This window comes from Fulmarus glacialis, unplaced genomic scaffold, assembly GCF_000690835.1.
Source record: "Fulmarus glacialis isolate BGI_N327 unplaced genomic scaffold, ASM69083v1 scaffold9211, whole genome shotgun sequence".
Lineage (NCBI taxonomy): Eukaryota > Metazoa > Chordata > Aves > Procellariiformes > Procellariidae > Fulmarus > Fulmarus glacialis.
This window is the reverse complement of record NW_009190853.1, coordinates 16,136-34,270: the sequence shown is the minus strand read 5'-3', so window position 1 is coordinate 34,270 and position 18,135 is coordinate 16,136. Positions and strand designations below refer to the sequence as shown.

Here is an 18,135-nt window from a genome sequence, read left to right as displayed (position 1 = left end):
CTGCCCTCCACTTAGCGGGGCTTCCCTGCATGGATGCATCCTGCGAGCTGCTAGTCAAACTGCTCTTAGATAATTAAATTGTGCTTAATCTAGCTAAAGATTGTAGCAACTTCGAGGACTATGAGAACTATCTTGAAAAACACACAGATACTAATTCCTTGGAGCTGAATTTTCTAGTTTTTGACATCCTATTCTTTTCCCGCTGTGGGAAAGCCTAAACGAGTTGAGTACTCTAGCGTCAGGATGGCTCATTAAACTTGTAACAAATGAAGTATGGGATTAAAAAAAAAATCAAACTGTCATCACTGACTTAACAGACTTAATGAAGCATCCTTAGTATTATAATCTTAATATGTTAAGATTACACCGGTGCGCAAAGTGTAAATTTACCAAGTCATTGGTTGAAATACATGGAAAGGCGAAGAAAATCCTGCAGCTGTGAAGTGTGGCATTTTTCTCTGCTATGGAGCCATCTCCCCAGCAGAGGGAGGAGATCTACCGGCTAAACACCTTTTCTTCTTGTCTTGCTTTACTTCAATTATGAATAATTTAATTGCTTTATAAGTTAGTCCTGATGAGAGAGTCTGTGCTTGCTACTTCTACGGAGGAAGCTTTCCCCACAGAGCTAACAACCATCTTTAACTTCTGGCCAATTCCACCTTTTGGTAGCCCCCACGGAAGCTTTCCTTTGCTCTGTGGCCTTTGTGACAGTGTCAGCGTAAAGCCGTCGTGTTGTTTCATGGGGTTTTCCATAACAGGAACTCTTTTTCCAGATGAGAGAGGCTAACTTGTGCCACGCCATTCGTTACTGAGAATTGGTTGATGCTGATATGGTGTTCATGCAAACCTTTTTTTCTATGGTTGTTTCCATTTGTTTTCACAGTCAAACAGCACTTTGAATTTTCAACTTTTTCCTTAAGCAACATATTTTTCTGCTTATTCTGTACTTGTCAGGGAAGTCAGCATAAAGTTAACTTATCTTCTTGCACAGAAAATAGCATGAGAAATGATAGCGTGCAAGTATTGTGCCGTGCACCGAAAGTATAAATTGAGAGTGTGGAAAAGTAATCACTTTGTGTTGTTGTCTGACAGCTGTTTCATACTTAAGACATTAAAATGAGGAATTCAGTATGAAAATATTGTTTTAATGGAGTGTAACATGGAGAGCATGGCAAGTTAAACTTCACAAAAGCAGAAGCAGAACTTTGCTGGATGAGGTGCTGTACAGTCTATTTAATAACTCCCTCTTACATGAAGGTTTTTCAAGTACAAGAAAAAACGTTTCTGTAATATGATTTTAAAATAAACAAGATGCTGTGAGCTGCTAGTTCACCAGATTACCCTTAGATGGAGCTGTCAGCTCCACCACTGCTTGTAAAGGCTGAATGAAATGACTGATGTTGAAAGCATAAATGATTTTTTCAGCATCACCTATTGCAGTCCGTTTAGCATTGCACTGACTCGACTGTTTTCCCAAGTCGTTGGTGTGAGAGGCAGCAAGAGCTCTATGACAGGTCCTGTGTTTTCTCGCACATGTAGAACTTGCCAGCACTGCTGCTTCACTTCACAAATGGATTGCTTGGAAGATCAAGGTGCTTTTTGCCCTTGTCCTCCACTTTTTCTGGAGTGATGACTCAGTTTCTGCACAACTCCTATTTGGCCTCAGCAGCAAAAGTTGGAGAAAAGTGTAATCTCCAGAGCCTGCTCTTCTTGCTGTACTCGTCTGTCAGTTGGGAACTGAATAAATGAGACTCTTTAGCCAGTCCTATCCTTGCCCTTTGCTGCTCTCATAGTGCATGACCATGAAATGAGTAAGCAAGTATCTAGTTAAGGAATGTTATGGGCAGGAAGTGTTCTGCGAGTGGAAGGGTCGGGTGGCCCGCTGAAGTAATTTTGGCATTAGAAGTACAAGTGGTTTGGCTTATTTATGACTTTCCTCCTGCCTCCCCCACAGTGTATTTTCATTTACTCCATGTCTTCCATGAGTATTGTGTAGGAAAACTCTGAATTGGGACTCTGGAGATTTAGTTTCTGTTCCCAGTTTAGTAACAGATTTCATACAGATAATCTTTTCCAGTTCCATTTCTGCTCTGTAGGATGTGATTATTACTATTTCTTTACAATGCACTAGGAGGATAAAAATGAATTTTTAAGACTGTTCTGATTATATTTTACCATATAGCAGAAAAAAATACTTAAAAGCTCTTTTCAGCTTACTTAACTTCACCAAGTGTTGCACACTAACAAACACAGGCTCACAGAAGTCTGAGACAGAGCTGGAATAGTTCATACATCTGCCCTCTGAGCTCAGATTCCCTCCCAACTTGCTATACAGACTAGGTGTAAACATCTTACTAAGATGGACCATGCTGCAGTTGGTGTTAAAAGTGTATTTTCTCACTCTTTGCTCTTCCAGGAAAAGAATGCTCAGCTGCTGGGGACAGCACAGCAGTTATTCACCCACTGCCAGGCACAGAAAGAGGAAATCAAACGTCTTTTTCAGCAGAAACTTGATGAGGTAGCCCTGATCTGGTGGAAGTGGATGCTTGTTAATCATCTGCATGCAAACAGTTTTGATAAAAATAAGTAAGACCAGAGCAGTCTCAGGTCTTTGGCCTCCGTTTTGCAGCAGATCATGCTAAATAATGTGGAATCTATATCACTCTTGGGTTAGGTTTTATCTTCATTGTTGAAATTGTGTGCCATTCTGTATCCAAGGCAAGGGGGTGACAGGCCACAGACACTGTGGTATTTTAGTAAAGGGTGCATCCCCTGCTGGTTGAACAAACTCTGTGTTGCTAATGCAAGTTCAGAAGCACAGAAGGAAATGTGGTAGCTCTCTACAAAAACAGTGTTCTTTTGGCTGGCAAGAAACTAAATGCTAGTTTTAAAGTTGAATTGTGGAACAGCAGCTCCACGTGAGGTACTTTTGTCCTTCCTTGTTATCGCCTAGCAATGCCAAAGTGCCTTGGAGAATGCTGGGGGACTTCCTGTGAGCTGCATAAGTTCTGTGGATCTCCTCAATGTCAGTTTTGAATGTGACAGTCGTCTGGAATTAGGGTGTCAAGACCTTATTGAATGATCTCTTTCCTTCTCACCCTTCATCTTGTAGTTGGGAGTTAAAGCTCTGACATACAATGACCTGATTCAGGCTCAGAAGGAAATCTCTGCTCACAATCAGCAACTGAAAGAACAGACAAAACAGCTGGAGAAGGATAACAGCGAACTCAGGAACCAGAGCTTACAGCTGGTGTGTAAAATGCTTGTGTCTGAGTAGCAGGGTGATGCTTCCGTTTATGTAAGGAGGACAGGTCATAAGCCGAGGGCTGCCCTTGACTTCAAGGTATCTTAACGAATGAAAAATCGCGCAGCTGCTATAGCTCCTCTGTAACAGAGAAGAATGCTGGGGGAAAATGCTGAGGTGACAGTTGGCTCTGGCCTCACCTGTGTCCTGTAAACAGCTGTGCACCTGTATGCGCACTTGTCACTGAGTCTGGATCTCGCTGGCCAAGAAGTTTGTACAGTGCTTTGTGGTAGCCATAACCCTTGTGTTGTTCATCGTGGTAACCCAAACTGTTAAAGTAGGTGAGGGGGAAATCTGGACATGGAAGTGGTTAGGGAGGCTGGGTGATAACACTGTTTTTAGAAAGAATCAGGCCACCTCCTGCCACATTATATGGTGATCACAGGACCATTTTGGTGGCATTTATCTTAGGCTCAGAAGAGTTTTCAATGGGCTAAGAAGCTTCTTGCACATATCCAGTTGAAAGGTGCATGGCTTTCAGCTTGCACCTTGGGTGGTGTGAAGTAGTGAAAGTTGTCTTTTGATTTGTTTGTCCTGTCTTTGCAGCTTAAGGCACGGTGTGAAGAACTGAAGCTGGATTGGTCAACATTGTCATTGGAGAACTTGCTGAAAGAGAAGCAGGCGTTGAAGAATCAGATTTCTGAGAAACAAAAGCACTGTTTGGAATTGCAGGTAGAGAGCAAGAAACAAATCTAGAGTCACCAACTTGGGGTAGCTCTTGGGCAATGGGCAGTTAAGGGTATTTGACTAAATATGATGTTAAAGGATAAGCTAGGTGGCTGTTTTTCTTCCCCACCTTTCCCTCCACTACACTCCCCCAGAGACTAATCTTTTAATTAGGGGGTTTTAGTAAACTTAAAGAATAAGGATGTGGATAACTTTTAAAGGAAGTAGATGCTATGACCTGGTTCCTTGGTAATGCTATGGAAGAAGGTATCATAGTTTATCATGAAATATAATTATAAAACATGACCTGGTGAAAAGAAAGGTCCTGCTTGTTTGCGTAGTATGTGGCTTCATGATAATGTCTTCTGTGTGCTCTGATGTCTTGATTCAGGAATCAGTTCCCACAGAATGTCACTTACCGTAGCGAAAAGAAATTAAAGTCCTGTGACTGAAGAGCTTTTCTTTCCCTGTGAGATTAGCACTAGAGCTAAACCAGCCTTTTGCTGGATGCCTTGACATGGAGTGACTGTTTCCTTCGATGACTGGCAGGATTCAGTTACTCCGTATGTCTATATAAGTTGGAGATATTTTATGCTTGCTTTCAAGATCTGAAAGGTGCTTTCTAAGAGTCTCTGAGCCATTCCCCTTACCTGAGCCTTTTTGTCTCAAGGTCAGAGCAGCATGTTGCAATTTGTTTCTCAAATTGTGGGTCAATTGTTCTGCATTGTTCCCAGAAATGGGCCCACTTTTCCTGAGAAGCATATCGAGGCAAAACTCCATAATGTGATAGAATTGTTAAGTATGGTCTTTAATCATTGTCCTCCTCTTCATTTAAAGATCAGCATTGTGGAACTTGAGAAAAGTCAAAGACAGCAGGAGCTCATGCAGCTGAAATCGTACACGCCGTCTGATGAGTCACTGTCAGTACAGCTACGCAATAAAAACCATTTGAGCCGTGATCCTGAGGCTGATCACGGCAGGTTCCAACTGGAGCTTGAATGCTCTAAGTTTCCTATGCCCCACATCAATGGCATGAGCCCTGAACTGTCCATGAACGGCCATGCTACTCCCTATGAAATTCATAACACTTTTAGCCGGCCCTCCTCCAAGCAGAACACCCCTCAGTACACAACCTCTCACCTGGACCAAGAAATAGTTCCATGTACCCCAAACCACAGCAGCAGACAGAAGACAGACAAGATGACAAGCTTGTCTTTACCTGACTATACCAGGTTTTCCCCAGCTAAAATAGCACTAAGGAGACACTTGAATCAAGACCATGCAGTCAATGGAAAAGCAACAACTAATGAGATACAGAGGTGAGAGTGATCGTTTCCTAGGATGGGAAAGGAGGGGTAATACTATTGCTTGTTTTTAATAATAGTGGTTTATTTGGATTGTGGAAAAATATTTTTAAAAGTGAAGTTTTATACACTTCTAAAAGTTTTGTGTCAGGAAAACCAGCAGTGCCGCTGATTGGGTAAATAAGGTGGTACAGTGCCTTGAGTTTGGTACAGGAATTCCTTGCAAAAGAGAAGTCGTTACCTTTTGTATTCTAACGATCGTGCATTTCTGTTCCAGAGCTGACCATGTCAAAGAGAATGGCCTTACATATCCAAGCCCTGGTATTTCAAATGGCATAAAGCTGAGTCCTCAGGAAACTCGGCCCTCTTCCCCAGCAGCCTTACCAATTGCAGGCGAGAAGGTAAGAGAGCTGCTTGTGCTCAAGTGCAGAGATGTTACACCTGGTAGAACAAAGAAAAAGTTGGCCAAACTAGGGGATGCAGGCATGCTCCTTTCTATGGTCAGCTTGGCATGGAAAGTAACACAAAGTACAGTAGGTGTGGTACAACAAAAAGAAGGAACTGGCTAGAGGAAGAGAATACTGTGCTGATGAAAGACGTGCTTACCTCTGAGTTACTCGTTTGCATATGAACTGTGCCAGTAATGCAGTAGGATTTCTTTTTGATCTGGTGCGTGTCTACTTGACCTTGAAAAGTAGACTCTTTCATAGTTAAAAAAAATAAAAATAACAAAAAATTGTCCATGTAATTGGTCCAGCCATGAGTCATATTGGTGCTCACTTCAGAGCAAGCAAGTGCCCTCCAACAGGAGGTTACCATGGAAATATTTCTGGCTACTACATCTTCTGCGTACAGAGGGTCTCAAGATACGAATTCTGTTAGATAAGTGCTTTTCACAGAGCTCTAACAAAGACACTAGGAAATGAGCTTGCCTAAGGCATCGTTTTCCTTATGCTTGGGGCCAGCAGTAGCTTTAATTTACATATTGTTATGCTGTTGGATATTGCTGTCCCAGTGTTGGTAACTGGTGTTGGTAACAAAGCTGCTCCATGCGTGCCCTGTCTTTGCTATATAGTCATCACTCTTAATTGTGTAATTCTTTTTTTTTTTAAAAAAAAAAGGTGGGGGTGAATATAAATGATCAGTTACCATTAGTTTAAAAAGTCTTTTCAGTAATAGCATGCAGTTAAGAACATGACTTTCTGTTTTGCATTTACAGGTTTTGAGAGAGAGAACCTCTGTGAGTAATGGAGAAACTATCACCAGCCTACCTATCAGTATTCCTCTCAGCACAGTACAGCCCAATAAACTCCCTGTTAGTATCCCTCTGGCCAGCGTAGTCCTACCTAGCCGTGTTGAGAAGGTGGTGAGTAAGGGATTGTCAACACTTTCCAACCCTAACTAAAATCACACTGGGCAGTAGCGGGGTGCTGTGCACCAGAATCCTTAGTGGGCTGCTAATCTTGAATGTCTGATGCTTTGGGGGAGGCTGCTGTTGGGATCAATCCTCTTGGCTCTTAGTCATTCTGTGGATTTTTCGTCTCGTGTCTGTGGGGTGGTGGTGTTTCAGCCAGGAAGGAAAGTAAAGTACATGCCTCAAGAGATCCTAGTCTTAAATGTCTGGCTGGGTGGAAAAGGTGCAGAGTCTGAGAGTTTGTGGTAGTGAAAGCAGAGAATCGCACATGTCAGTTTGTTCTTAGCCCCTGCCTTCTTGCATGACCCTGGGAGACAAATTCTTCTGCCTTAGTTTGGTCATCTCAAAATTGTCTATCTATCACATCCATGTGTAGGATGAACGTGAATAGCGCCTTGAGGCTGTAATGCCTAATGTGCGAGTGACTGCTCTCTAGCAGTAGAGAGCAACTAGAGAACTTTTGGGGCCGTCTCTTTTTGAAATCCTGATAAGTCCATGCTACTCTCAGTGGCAGAGGAGTTTAAAAAAGCCTGGTCTAGTTTCTCACAAATGTTTGTCACGAAAGTGTTACAGTAGAGAGCTGAGGAGTATTTGCTGCTTTCACATGAGAGCCGTGAATTTAGAATGCATCCACAAATGCTTGCCTTACAATCCCATATTTGGAAAACTGGAGTTGTTTCATAGTATTGAATCCATTATCTTTTTTCAGCTGTAGACTTTTAGTTGTAGCAGAACTACAGTCTGCCCAGCTCCGAGCAGAAGTTGTATGTCCTCAGAGAGAGAGAATGTTAGGTCTGGATGGCATCTCTCATTTCAACACATTGTTTATTCAGGCTACCATTTCACAATTGTTTTGCCTGCTTTAGGGAAACACTACTTGTTGATCATACCCTCAGATAGTGTACCAGAGAACGTAGCCTAATGCATTTCATGTTCAGTTTGGGGTTGTTTTGGGGAACTTCGTGTGCACAGGCTTGGGGACATGATACAACCATTTGTTTCCTTTCTGGCTGCCTGTGAAACAGTGGACTGAGGCATTTGTTCTCTGATTGCAGTGCTGTCCTGAGCCTAAATGTTCGGGGACAATGAGCCTGTTCTCCCTCTATCTGCATGGTATCTGTTGTGTGCTAGATACTATTGCAGTATAATTAATCATGGTATTTATTTTTGTCCCATAACATGCTGATCTATGTTTTTCTCAAAACAAGCAAAATCTAGGACACTTAGGAAGTAAACCACTTTCCTTGGTAGATCTACTAATGCATGTGAATTTTGTTTAAACTGTTGACTTTTGAGTATGCTTCCTGTACTAAAATGGCTGTTTCTCTCTCCCCAGAGAAGCACACCTAGCCCAGTTCATCAGAGTAGAGACTCATCGACACTTGAAAAGCAGATTGGTGCTAGTTCTCATAATGGCGTAAGCAATGCTGCTGGAAACAAGCCACTGGCTTTGGCTACCTCAGGTAACAGCCTCATCTACGCGAAGGTGCGCTGTCTTGTTGTGACAGCACCCCCAAGTGCACGCGTCGGAGTTTTCCGAGCACTTCTTGTCAGGTCATTTAGGCAGTAGAGTGCTAGATAAATGTGTGTTTTGTAACAAGACCAAAGAACCATGGATGATGATATTTTGAGACAGTATGTGCCTACAGCTTGGATGCATTCTGGCATAAAGTATTGGTTTGACGTGCCTTTACCTGAACTGCAGCACCTTGCAGTGTAAATAAATAATTGCTTTTGTAAATTCTTCTATGTGGATTAAGAGATTCCTACCTTTACAATGTGGCAAACCAGTGAAGTGTTGCATAGCTGTGCTATGAGCTGATGATCTGGCTTCGAAAGTTTTATTTTACAGGGTGGCGGAGTTTTTTTAATAGCAAAATTAATTTCTTGATGCAGGTTACAATGCAGGTGCCTCATGAGCAGTTGTAAAGACACAAGTATCTGGGTAGGAAGAAATGTCAAACAGGAGAGGGTAGGAATACCTTTAAGTGCCAACATTGCTTCTGAACTCACTCATCTATTGAAATTGTGGCCTTTAGCTATTCAGGATATGGAAATGTTGTGGACCAGGAAAAGTAGGTTCTAGCATACAGAAGCTATTCTACAGCTGATCCCTCATCAGAGAGTGCATTTGTTCTTAATGTTTACCACCTCGAGGGGCTTGTGTTGTTTCTAGCATCTGTTTTGCAAAGGGCTTGGCTGCAGTTTTCTATAAAACCAATGAAGTATTTAAAAAAAACCCAACCAAACAAAAACCAAAAACCAAAAAAACCTCCAAAACAAAAAAACCCACCTTGTTGTAAAACAATGCCATGTTCCCTTCTACCCCTTTCACTTAGACAGCCCAGAGACGAGGCCTTACTAGAGCACTAAACCCACACCCTGACAAATACTTAATTCCCTTTCCAAGCTTCCTCCCATGTGGCATTCTTCTGCCACAGTTTCTTTGAAGATCCCCTGTCACTCCCTAAGCCACAACCTTTTGTTTAGTTTTGAGAAGGAGGTGGGCTGTATAGATGACACAGTCCCTTCTTTTTTTTGGGAAGGAAACGGACTGAATTTGGCTGTCTATTTCCTTGATGATAGGAAGGAGTTGAGAGTAGAGGAGCCCTGATTTCAAAAGGCGTAATGGCTCAAACAAAACTTACACTTGAATTCCATTTAAAAACAGGGTAGAGCATAGGATATCTCCATCTAACACATGAATTTTCCTGAACTGGCAAAGGAGTAGTGAAAATTGTTAACCCCTAACTGAGACCGTCAGCACACAGAGCCACGTTCTCAACTGCGCTGTGTAAAAAGCAGCTGTGCAGTTTCCCCGGCTGCTGGCTGATCTAACGCAAGTAGAGCTGAAACCACTCCCAGTCATCCCAGAAATCTAGCACTGTGAACTATCACTCAGCAGAAGCAATGATGTATACTTTCCCTTTCAACAGGTTTTTCTTACTCTTCTGGCTCCGTGGCAGTCAATGGAAATCTTACAAACAGCCCAGCCCATCTTAACCATAGTGTTGATCAGGCAGCTCTGGACGACTCTGGGAGTCTGTTTAACTCAGTAGGGTCTCGGAGTTCCACTCCACAACATCCTTTGCTAATGATGCAGTCAAGGAACTCTGGGCAAAACTCCCCTGCTCACCAGCACTCAACAAGCCCCAGGTTAAATGGCACCTCCCAGAGCCTGGTAGGGGTATTGCAATATGCAGATGCTCAGAAGATGTTTGCCGAAGGAACAAAGGGGGATCTTCAGTCTGATGCAGCGTTTTCAGATCCTGAGAACGAGGCCAAGAGAAGAATCATCTTTACAATCTCTCCTAATACAGGACATGTAAAACAATCCCCTTCCAACAAGCACAGTCCTCTGCCCATGAGCGCTCGGCTGGACTGTGGCCAAGCACACGCGCAGGATGGGAAGAAGCGAGGCCGGCGGAAGAGATCCTCTACTGGGAATCTCAGCGGGAACTCCGGGGTCTCCCCTAAACGCAAATCCTTACCTACTGTGTCTGGACTCTTTACGCAACCATCAGGTTCACCGCTCAATATCAACTCCATGGTAAGGGCAAAAATGAAGAGCTCTAGCAAGAGAGAAGGGCCTGGGAAAGCACTTTGAATTAGAAATAAGATTCAACTGTTCTGTTCTTTAGCTGTTTAATTCTTTAACTCTCAGGCTGTTAGAGTGCTAGTAGCTAGAATTGGCGTAAAGGCCCTTTGTGAAAATGGCCCCTCTGAGAGGTGAGAGAATTGCTGAAAAGTTGGTAAACTATCTCTCTATAGGTAGAATATCTTCAAAGAGTTCATTGCTGTCAGAGTATTAAAAATTAAAAGTAATCTCTTCCCTTATGACAAAGACCTTTTTTCTGCAGTGAAGTTGATTTTTAGGCTGTAGGTTAAATATTTTGAAAATAGTTTAAACTAAGATTGACTAAATAGCATAAGAGTGCCAGAAGCATATGGCATTCTTGCATAATTAAGCCAGCTATACAAGTTGTGTTCATGTGATCCTGCAATGGTAGTTTGGGGGGAAAAAAAAGTGATTATCCCATGTCTTCATTTCTGTTTTTAAACATGAAATCGAAGAATGAAAATTTTATATTTTCCAAATTATATTAAAGTTTTCATCCCAGGCTTTAATGCAGGATGGTGGAATATAACAATGGCGGTGCTAAACAAGCAGCTGTTGGCATATCCTAAAGCTGGGCAAGTTAAGCCTGCTTTTAATATCCTTAACAAGATGTCTAAAGGGATACTCTCATCTGTAACTGCTTTCTTTCCTTCTTGCCCAGGTCAATAACATTAACCAGCCTTTAGAAATAACAGCCATTTCCTCTCCTGAAAACTCCCTGAAGAACTCTCCTGTTCCTTACCAGGACAATGACCAGCCCCCGGTACTGAAAAAGGAAAAGCCCATCATTCAGACCAACGGCGTTCATTACTCTCCTCTAACATCAGATGAAGAGCAGGGATCTGAAGATGAGCACAATAGCAGCAGGTGAATACAGAGGCATAGGTTTCAGGATGAGATTTCTCTGAGAGCTGATAAAGGTGCTCTAAACTGGAGAGGTGTGTTAGGCCTTCTTTGTTCTCTTTGCTTGGAGACCAACTCCATTATGCCAAGCCTCTTACATGGCTGAAATTGTGAATAGTGCCTACTACTTAGGCAGTAGTACTTGAATGTGGGAACCTACTCTTGCTGTGTTTGCAAGGCTGACAGAGTCTGGCCTCTGAAAGAACTAGTGTAGAAACGATTTCTTTTTACTGTGTGCTTTGTAGGAGTACTGAGGCTGTGTGTAATCTTTAACTAAGAATCTGTTTCCCCCTCACTCCCAGTTTCATCTTGATTCAAAATTCTTCACTTCCTGCCCCAAACTGTTGATGCGTTGCTCTGAAAATGGAGTACTTGCCACCCTTTGCCTGCCTGTGGGGTGCAATTTTTTTCTTGTTTAAGGTGCTGGAAAGGTAATGACTGTGGCAGTGTGAGCAACAGCCTACTTCTTGTTGTGAAAGAAGAGCAACAATGAAGCCCTCTGAATGTGCACTAATCTTGGCAAAGAGCACAAATTTTGTAATAGCTTCTACTTAAAGTTTGTGGTGGATTTTTTTATGCTTTTGAGTTGCTTTAGTAACATACAGCTTTCTAGCTGACTTGGGTTTATATACTCTAGTCAACTGTTAAGACGTGAACATGAGGAAGATAGGTTATGAGAGTAAATGTGCGACAAAAGGTCTGCAATGAGTGCTATAACCTTTTTATTTTCCCACTAGAATTGAAAGGAAAATTGCAACAATATCATTGGAAAGCAAATCTCCACAGAAGACTGTTGAAAATGGTGGGTGTGAGGAATGTTAATTATTTGTTGTAATGGTTGGTCTTGGGAATGGGTGTCTGCCACTGACTGAAGTTGTTAGTCAGAAGCAGGCTTTTCTGTGCTTCTGTGCTGCTGAGCAGAGTGCAGTTCTGCCAGGGCTTTGCATAATCGTAGTTAAGACAGGTGGCTGATAATAACAGATTTTGGGTCAGTTCTTTCTGTAGTCATAGGTCACCAAAGATCTGACCTGTTTTTTCGCTGACTCAGGGTTTGGGGAGGGATCTGTAGCACAAAGACTGAGCAAAAAGTAGATCAGCATTCTCAAACTTTTTCAGAGCGTTAAACTAAATTTTAAGGACTTTTAGGTGACTTCACAAATATTTCTGCCTTTGGATCAGAAATAGAATTACAGACTGCTAAAATGTGGGTGTTGAAAGATAAAACCCTGTTCTTAATGAACAGATTCTGTGAATCCTGCTTTTTTACATTTATAAATTTTCTTCCAAACTAGGCGGCAGCTTATCTGGGAGGAAACAAGCACAAAGCAATGAGAACATGAATAGCAGTAAATGGAAATCTACTTTTTCACCAATATCTGACATCAACCTGACCAAAACTACAGACAGTCCCTTGCCGTCGGTTTCATCTCTGAGCCAGAATTCGCTGTTTGCCTTCAAGCCATCCTCTGAGGATAGCCTTGCCATCGACGCCAAGATCACAGCACACACAAGGAAAAGCATTGCCATGCCCTCGTCTGGGGCAGATGGGCTCAGCCCTAGTACAAACTCCACTAACGGATTCACGTACAATGGTGGACTGTCAACTGACATTGGTTTACACAGCTTTATCGATGGTGCTTCTCTTCCGCATAAGACTTCAGACGTGACGACTTCCAACTGCTCCCTGGGTTTCCAGTCGCAGCGAAGCAAAGATGTGGGGGTATCGGAAACTAATCCTTTTTTGAACAAGAGGCAACTTGAAGGCCTCAGCGGCACAAAAGGAGAAGACTTAAATCGGTCAGGCGTCAAAGGCAAAGAGATCAGCGAAATAAGCATTCGTACTGGGGGTTCTTCAGAAAAAAACTCTTTGCAGCATAACGGAAAGGTCGGCAAAGGAAGGGACCGAGATGTGGAGTTTAAAAATGGCCACAACCTTTTCATTTCTGCTGCTGTTTCATCTGGTGGCCTTCTGAATGGTAAAAGCCTTTCTACTGCTGTTTCTTCAGCAGGCAACCCAGCATCTTCTGTTCAGACGCACCATCCTTTCCTAAACACTTTGACCACTGGATCGCAGTTTCCCCTTGGCCCCATGGCCTTGCAAGCGAACCTCAACTCGGTGACAAATTCCTCAGTATTGCAGTCCTTATTTAATTCAATGCCAGCTGCTGCCAGTCTGGTCCACGTGTCATCAGCTGCAACCAGACTGACTAATTCTCACACTATGGGGAACTTCTCTCCTGGGGTTACAGGTGGAACAGTTGGAGGTAGGCAGAACTCTTTCTCTGGTATAAGACAGGGCCTAAAGGAAAGTCTGACACTGCCTCTCCAGGGGTGAAACCCTTTCATTTCTGCAGGATGTGAAGCAGATCTGTCCCACATAACCGGTCTCCTCTATTTCTTGGAAATGCTAGGATGAGTTCAGTTCCCCACAGTGAAATCTCATGAGCTTTGTCTACTAGATGAGCTTGTTGTATCACCTTAATGAAAGAATACACCCAGACTTTGTGATTTCATAATGTATGCTTGTTCAGATGTTGCTGTGTTGGAACCAACTTAGGTCTGCCTGCAGGTAAAAGATTTAACTTGTCATGGTACTAAGTTAAGGATCTCTAACTTGTCAACTTGAGTAAAGGTTGAGATTAGGCCTTGAATGGATTTAGCATGATCCAGGAAGAGCAAAACATCAGTGCCTCTTCAGAGGAGATAGTGTTGGGAATTGCGTAGCATTCTGGCTCTTGAATGGACATGAAGAGCATTTCTTTGCCAGGAAGGGCAATGCCATATGCTCCTTGCACTTCTGGGATTCTGCACAGGCTTGGCTTCTGTGACCCAAACCGGAGACAAGCTGGCAGGACTAGAAGATAGGCTGAACCTGCCATTATTAAGTGTCCAAGGCAGTTTTTCTTACCTGTCCATAATCATTCAGGCACCATGTCGGGAAATCCTAACTCTCACATCTCTCAGTACATAGATTTGCTGGAAATACAATCTCCCTTCTGCTGCCCTGTAAGTGGGAAAGCAGGAGGGTGGGGAGGGAAGAGCAGCAGTTTGAGTCTTCAGATAAACAACTTTAGAGACCACGTAATCTCATCAAAAGTCTACCCGTGTGGTATAGAACTGACAGTTCTTGGGTCTGACCATTTTTCCTCGTGGCATTTAGAGGTTGGCAGTAGGAAAGGTAAGTGAAATCTTTTATACCTCCTGGCCTGCACCATTATCTCTCATTGCTTGCTGCCTTCTCATGCTGCATATTTTTGTATGGGGCTGTAACTATTATAATTTTGCTTTTTTTCTTTTTTTTGTTTTGTTTCTCTTGTCACTTGAGACTGTACAAAGCCCATCTGTTGAAGCTGAGTTTTTCTCTCCTGTTTGCAGGTATTTTTAACCATGCGGTGCCTTCTGCCTCCTCTCCTCATCAATTTGGAGCCAGTTTCAGCAGCAGTGCTGTCTCTAGCAGCACAGTGCTAAGCTTAAACCCTCTGCAGGCTGTTGCCAGCACCTCATCCTCATCCTTCCCACCCCCTTCCTCTAATTTAGTTACATCTAGTGAGACTAGATCTGCTCAGCACCTCAACAGAGCGCCAGTGCAATCTGTTTTCCATTCCCCTCCGCCCCCTCCTAACGTTTCATTGCCCCCACCTCCTCCATTACTTGCTTCTAACTCCGAGCCTGCGCTTCTGCAGAACCTGCCATCCATCCCACCTAGCGAAGCTTTTTTGCCATCCTCTTCTGCTGCTTCTGTCCAATCTGCTAATGCTTCTTTGTCTATTAAGCTAGCTTCTCTCCAGCACAAAACCTCCCGCCCCTCCTTTACAGTCCATCACCCACCTCTGCCCCGTTTGGCGCTGGCACAGTCCGCGCCCATGATCACGCAGTCCAACGCAGCTGGCACGTCCGCTATGTGGGTTACACTTGGCATGCAGTCTCCTTATGCTTCGCACCTTTCTGGGGTTAAGCCACGATAAAGAGCTTGCTTAGCTAACAGTTCTTATTTTGTAAGGTAAGGCTAGAGAAAAAAAAAGAGGAGTTTTGTACAAGATGCTGAATGATGCTTCTTCCTTTTCAGAGATAGGTTGGGGATGGGCTCTGTGAAACAGAGAAACCTCTAAAATGTGGGAAGCAAATAATCTGATTGCAGAGGATGGAGATGCTCTCTGCTCTGGGAGTCAGGATTTCTCGACAAGGAGTGCTCACAATGTTAACTCTGGTCTGTCTCATCTGACGTTAGGATTATGTTCAGGTTGGGATCACTTCATGAAAATGTTTATTTCTGAAGATCAGTAATCAGGAGGAAATGTCTATTTTTAAGTATGGTTTTATACACTCACTGGACGTGGTTGTTGCCTACTTTGATTCCCCCTTCCCCTCTTCTTGCCCTCCGACACAGACTGTTGCATCTCCACAAGTCCATGTTCGCATAGCGTTAGGATGCGTGATGGTGCTGCTTTGTGACTGTATGTGGTGGTCTTGTTTTTACCATAGTCAACAACAGCTGCTCTAAATAATCATAAAGTTAAAAATCTCTAGGTTACAAGCTGCAGCTTTGTCTTGGAGAGCAAATGCACTGTTCTTGCATTGCAGTTTATGTGTCCCCTGCATCACTGGAAAACACAACCACAGGTAGCAAAGAAGGGTTGTAATTTATCTGTGCACTGCAGCTTTATTGGACTTGCCTGCTAGGGCTAACGGTAACCATCAGATGCTGTATTTATGCTCACTTGGCAATCACTGGCTTACTGGGTAGACTGTGAATGAGAACACAGGGAATCTGCAGGGTGAACTGTGGTCCATGCTTCATAAAGGCTGGGGCCACAGAAGAGAGGAGTGTTTCCGGAGACTGTATGCATTTTTATTGAAGCAAGTATTTAAATGCCTTTAGAGCAACTCCAGAATAAAGTGTACCACCACAGAGTTGGGTACTGTTGTTAATGAAAATACTCTGTGGCATCCTGATGTAACAACTCGTGCTTGCAAAGTTAAATCAGTATGTTAGGCCCCAGAGCTTGCTCCGTGCTTTTCTTGTAGGTCTTTGTTGTTGTTGCTGTTCACTGATACCAAAGCTACATACAATATATGGTTGAATACTCTTTGCCGCTTATAAAACGTATGACTCAATTACAATATACCTGAGAGATTCTTTTGACTGTGCATTGTGTATAGTGTCTTCATCATCAAATTACTCCACAGACACGAACAAATCCTCATTAGGCTTTTGTCAGGCACGTAAGTATTACCTCTGTCCTTCTAAACAAGAAAGTGAGGCCGAGGAAGGGTTTTGAGTAATGTGGCCCCTGCGCGCCCGCAGAGACCAACAGTGTGATGTGGTTACAGAATGGGCTTGAAAGACCCTGAACAGAAAGAAGATGGGGGAGAAGGGGCGAGGAGGGTTAGGCTTGGGGTTTTGTATACGTGAGCGACTCAAGCGAGAACAGTCTGAAAGCCTTCTGCTGAAGCAGTTGCCTTACCTGGAATTGAGGTCATACTGGGCTAGACTCCATACCGTTGGATGTGACGGTCCCTGTCGCAAAAAGGTTCTGAGCAAAATAGGCAAGGCACATAAGTGACATATGGAGAAAGATAGCTGGATGACAAAGCTGGATTGTGGAGCAAAGGAGGAGAAATAATGCTTCCAGGAGGTGATGTACGACAGACGTACCATAGTTGTGGTCCCACTCCGTGTGACTCTTGAACGTAGGTCAAATATTTGAGCAGTTTCACTGACTTCGGTGTGAATATGTATGCTCAGAGACCTTGATGAACCAAGGTTGAAATCTGGAGTCGGGGGCTAAAATAAACTACTTTGCTTCTCATAATGTTTCTCCCCCAGGATAATAAAAAAATCAAAGCAGATTAGTGTGTGCTAGAAAAAGGTGAAATACTGAGTGGGGAAATACTTTTTTTCCCCTTACTCGAGGTCAGTCACAGGAGGACAGAGTTCAATATGGTTACACTGTCAGAAAGCTTTAAAAACGGCAGTAGCCGGGAGGGGCTGCGTGTCACTCTTGGAGGCATCCTTTCTGTCTAATTGCGGTTGGGTCAAGAGTTGTTCCTTCTTTGCTGGCTAACGAGGTCTCGGAGCAATGTAGAAATGATTGACACATCTAACACACAGTAGATTTTTGTCTTTTATTTAGATGAGTCTCTTCCTCTCCTCCTGTTGTGCAGGTAACTAGGATTTCTACCTCAACCCAATGTGACCTATGCAAGGACAACGTGGACCAACTTCACTCGGCTTCCACTGAAAGGTGCTCACCTGGCCTGTGCAGGGGTTTCTACTCTCTTACTACTGGACAAAATAAAAACATAAAAAGACCTAAACAACAGAGAAAAGAATATTTACTGTGAATCTGAGTAAAAAAGAAAAAAGGAAAAAAAAAAAAGGCAAAAGAAATGCTTAAAGCTCCAGTTTGTATTGTTGATAGTTTAGATAAAGTATTTATCTTTTTTTAAAGTGAAAACAATTTTGACTTATTTTATTCCACCTAGAATCATAAATACAACTTATTATTAAATTCTCTGAATAATAAAGGACTGGCACACCAGCAGAGATGTAAAGAGCCTCCTCTCGGTGCTATTTCATCCGTCAGAACTGTGCCTCTAGTTTGAATCCTTGGTGCTGAATTTGGAGGGTTGACCAATGCCAAACCCAGTTCTCAGAAAGGTCTGCAGTTTATTTATTCAACTTACTCTGTTCATATACCAAAAGCCACTTGGTTTGCAGCAGTGTGAGCTACAGAGAATGGCAGTCTTTTATCTAATGTTTTTTAATTTGAACTGAGCCAGGCGCTCTGTTAACTGGGTGGTTTTCAGTTGTGTTCATTACAAACAAGAACTCAGTACTCCCCTCTGGAGTGGCAGCTAGAGTACCTGGGGTGGCCCAGGCAAGCTCAGCCAACATAGGCACAGTTTGAACAGAAGAAATTCA

At 43.0% G+C, this 18,135-nt stretch overlaps 1 protein-coding gene across 1 annotated transcript in view; it reads left to right on the top strand.

Annotated features, from left to right (window-relative positions):
• Window positions 1–15,175, top strand: part of DOT1L (DOT1-like histone H3K79 methyltransferase) — a gene marked incomplete at its 5' end in the record, with an annotated part of 48,992 nt that extends 33,817 nt beyond the window's left edge. Inside the window, 12 exons of the mRNA XM_009586456.1 lie at window positions 2,417–2,518; window positions 3,113–3,250; window positions 3,851–3,976; window positions 4,808–5,289; window positions 5,552–5,675; window positions 6,494–6,640; window positions 8,025–8,151; window positions 9,625–10,238; window positions 10,969–11,174; window positions 11,948–12,012; window positions 12,503–13,474; window positions 14,586–15,175. Coding sequence (XP_009584751.1) covers window positions 2,417–2,518; window positions 3,113–3,250; window positions 3,851–3,976; window positions 4,808–5,289; window positions 5,552–5,675; window positions 6,494–6,640; window positions 8,025–8,151; window positions 9,625–10,238; window positions 10,969–11,174; window positions 11,948–12,012; window positions 12,503–13,474; window positions 14,586–15,175 — 3,693 coding nt within the window. The remainder of the gene's footprint in view (window positions 1–2,416; window positions 2,519–3,112; window positions 3,251–3,850; window positions 3,977–4,807; window positions 5,290–5,551; window positions 5,676–6,493; window positions 6,641–8,024; window positions 8,152–9,624; window positions 10,239–10,968; window positions 11,175–11,947; window positions 12,013–12,502; window positions 13,475–14,585) is intronic.
• Window positions 15,176–18,135: the final 2,960 nt, after the last annotated feature.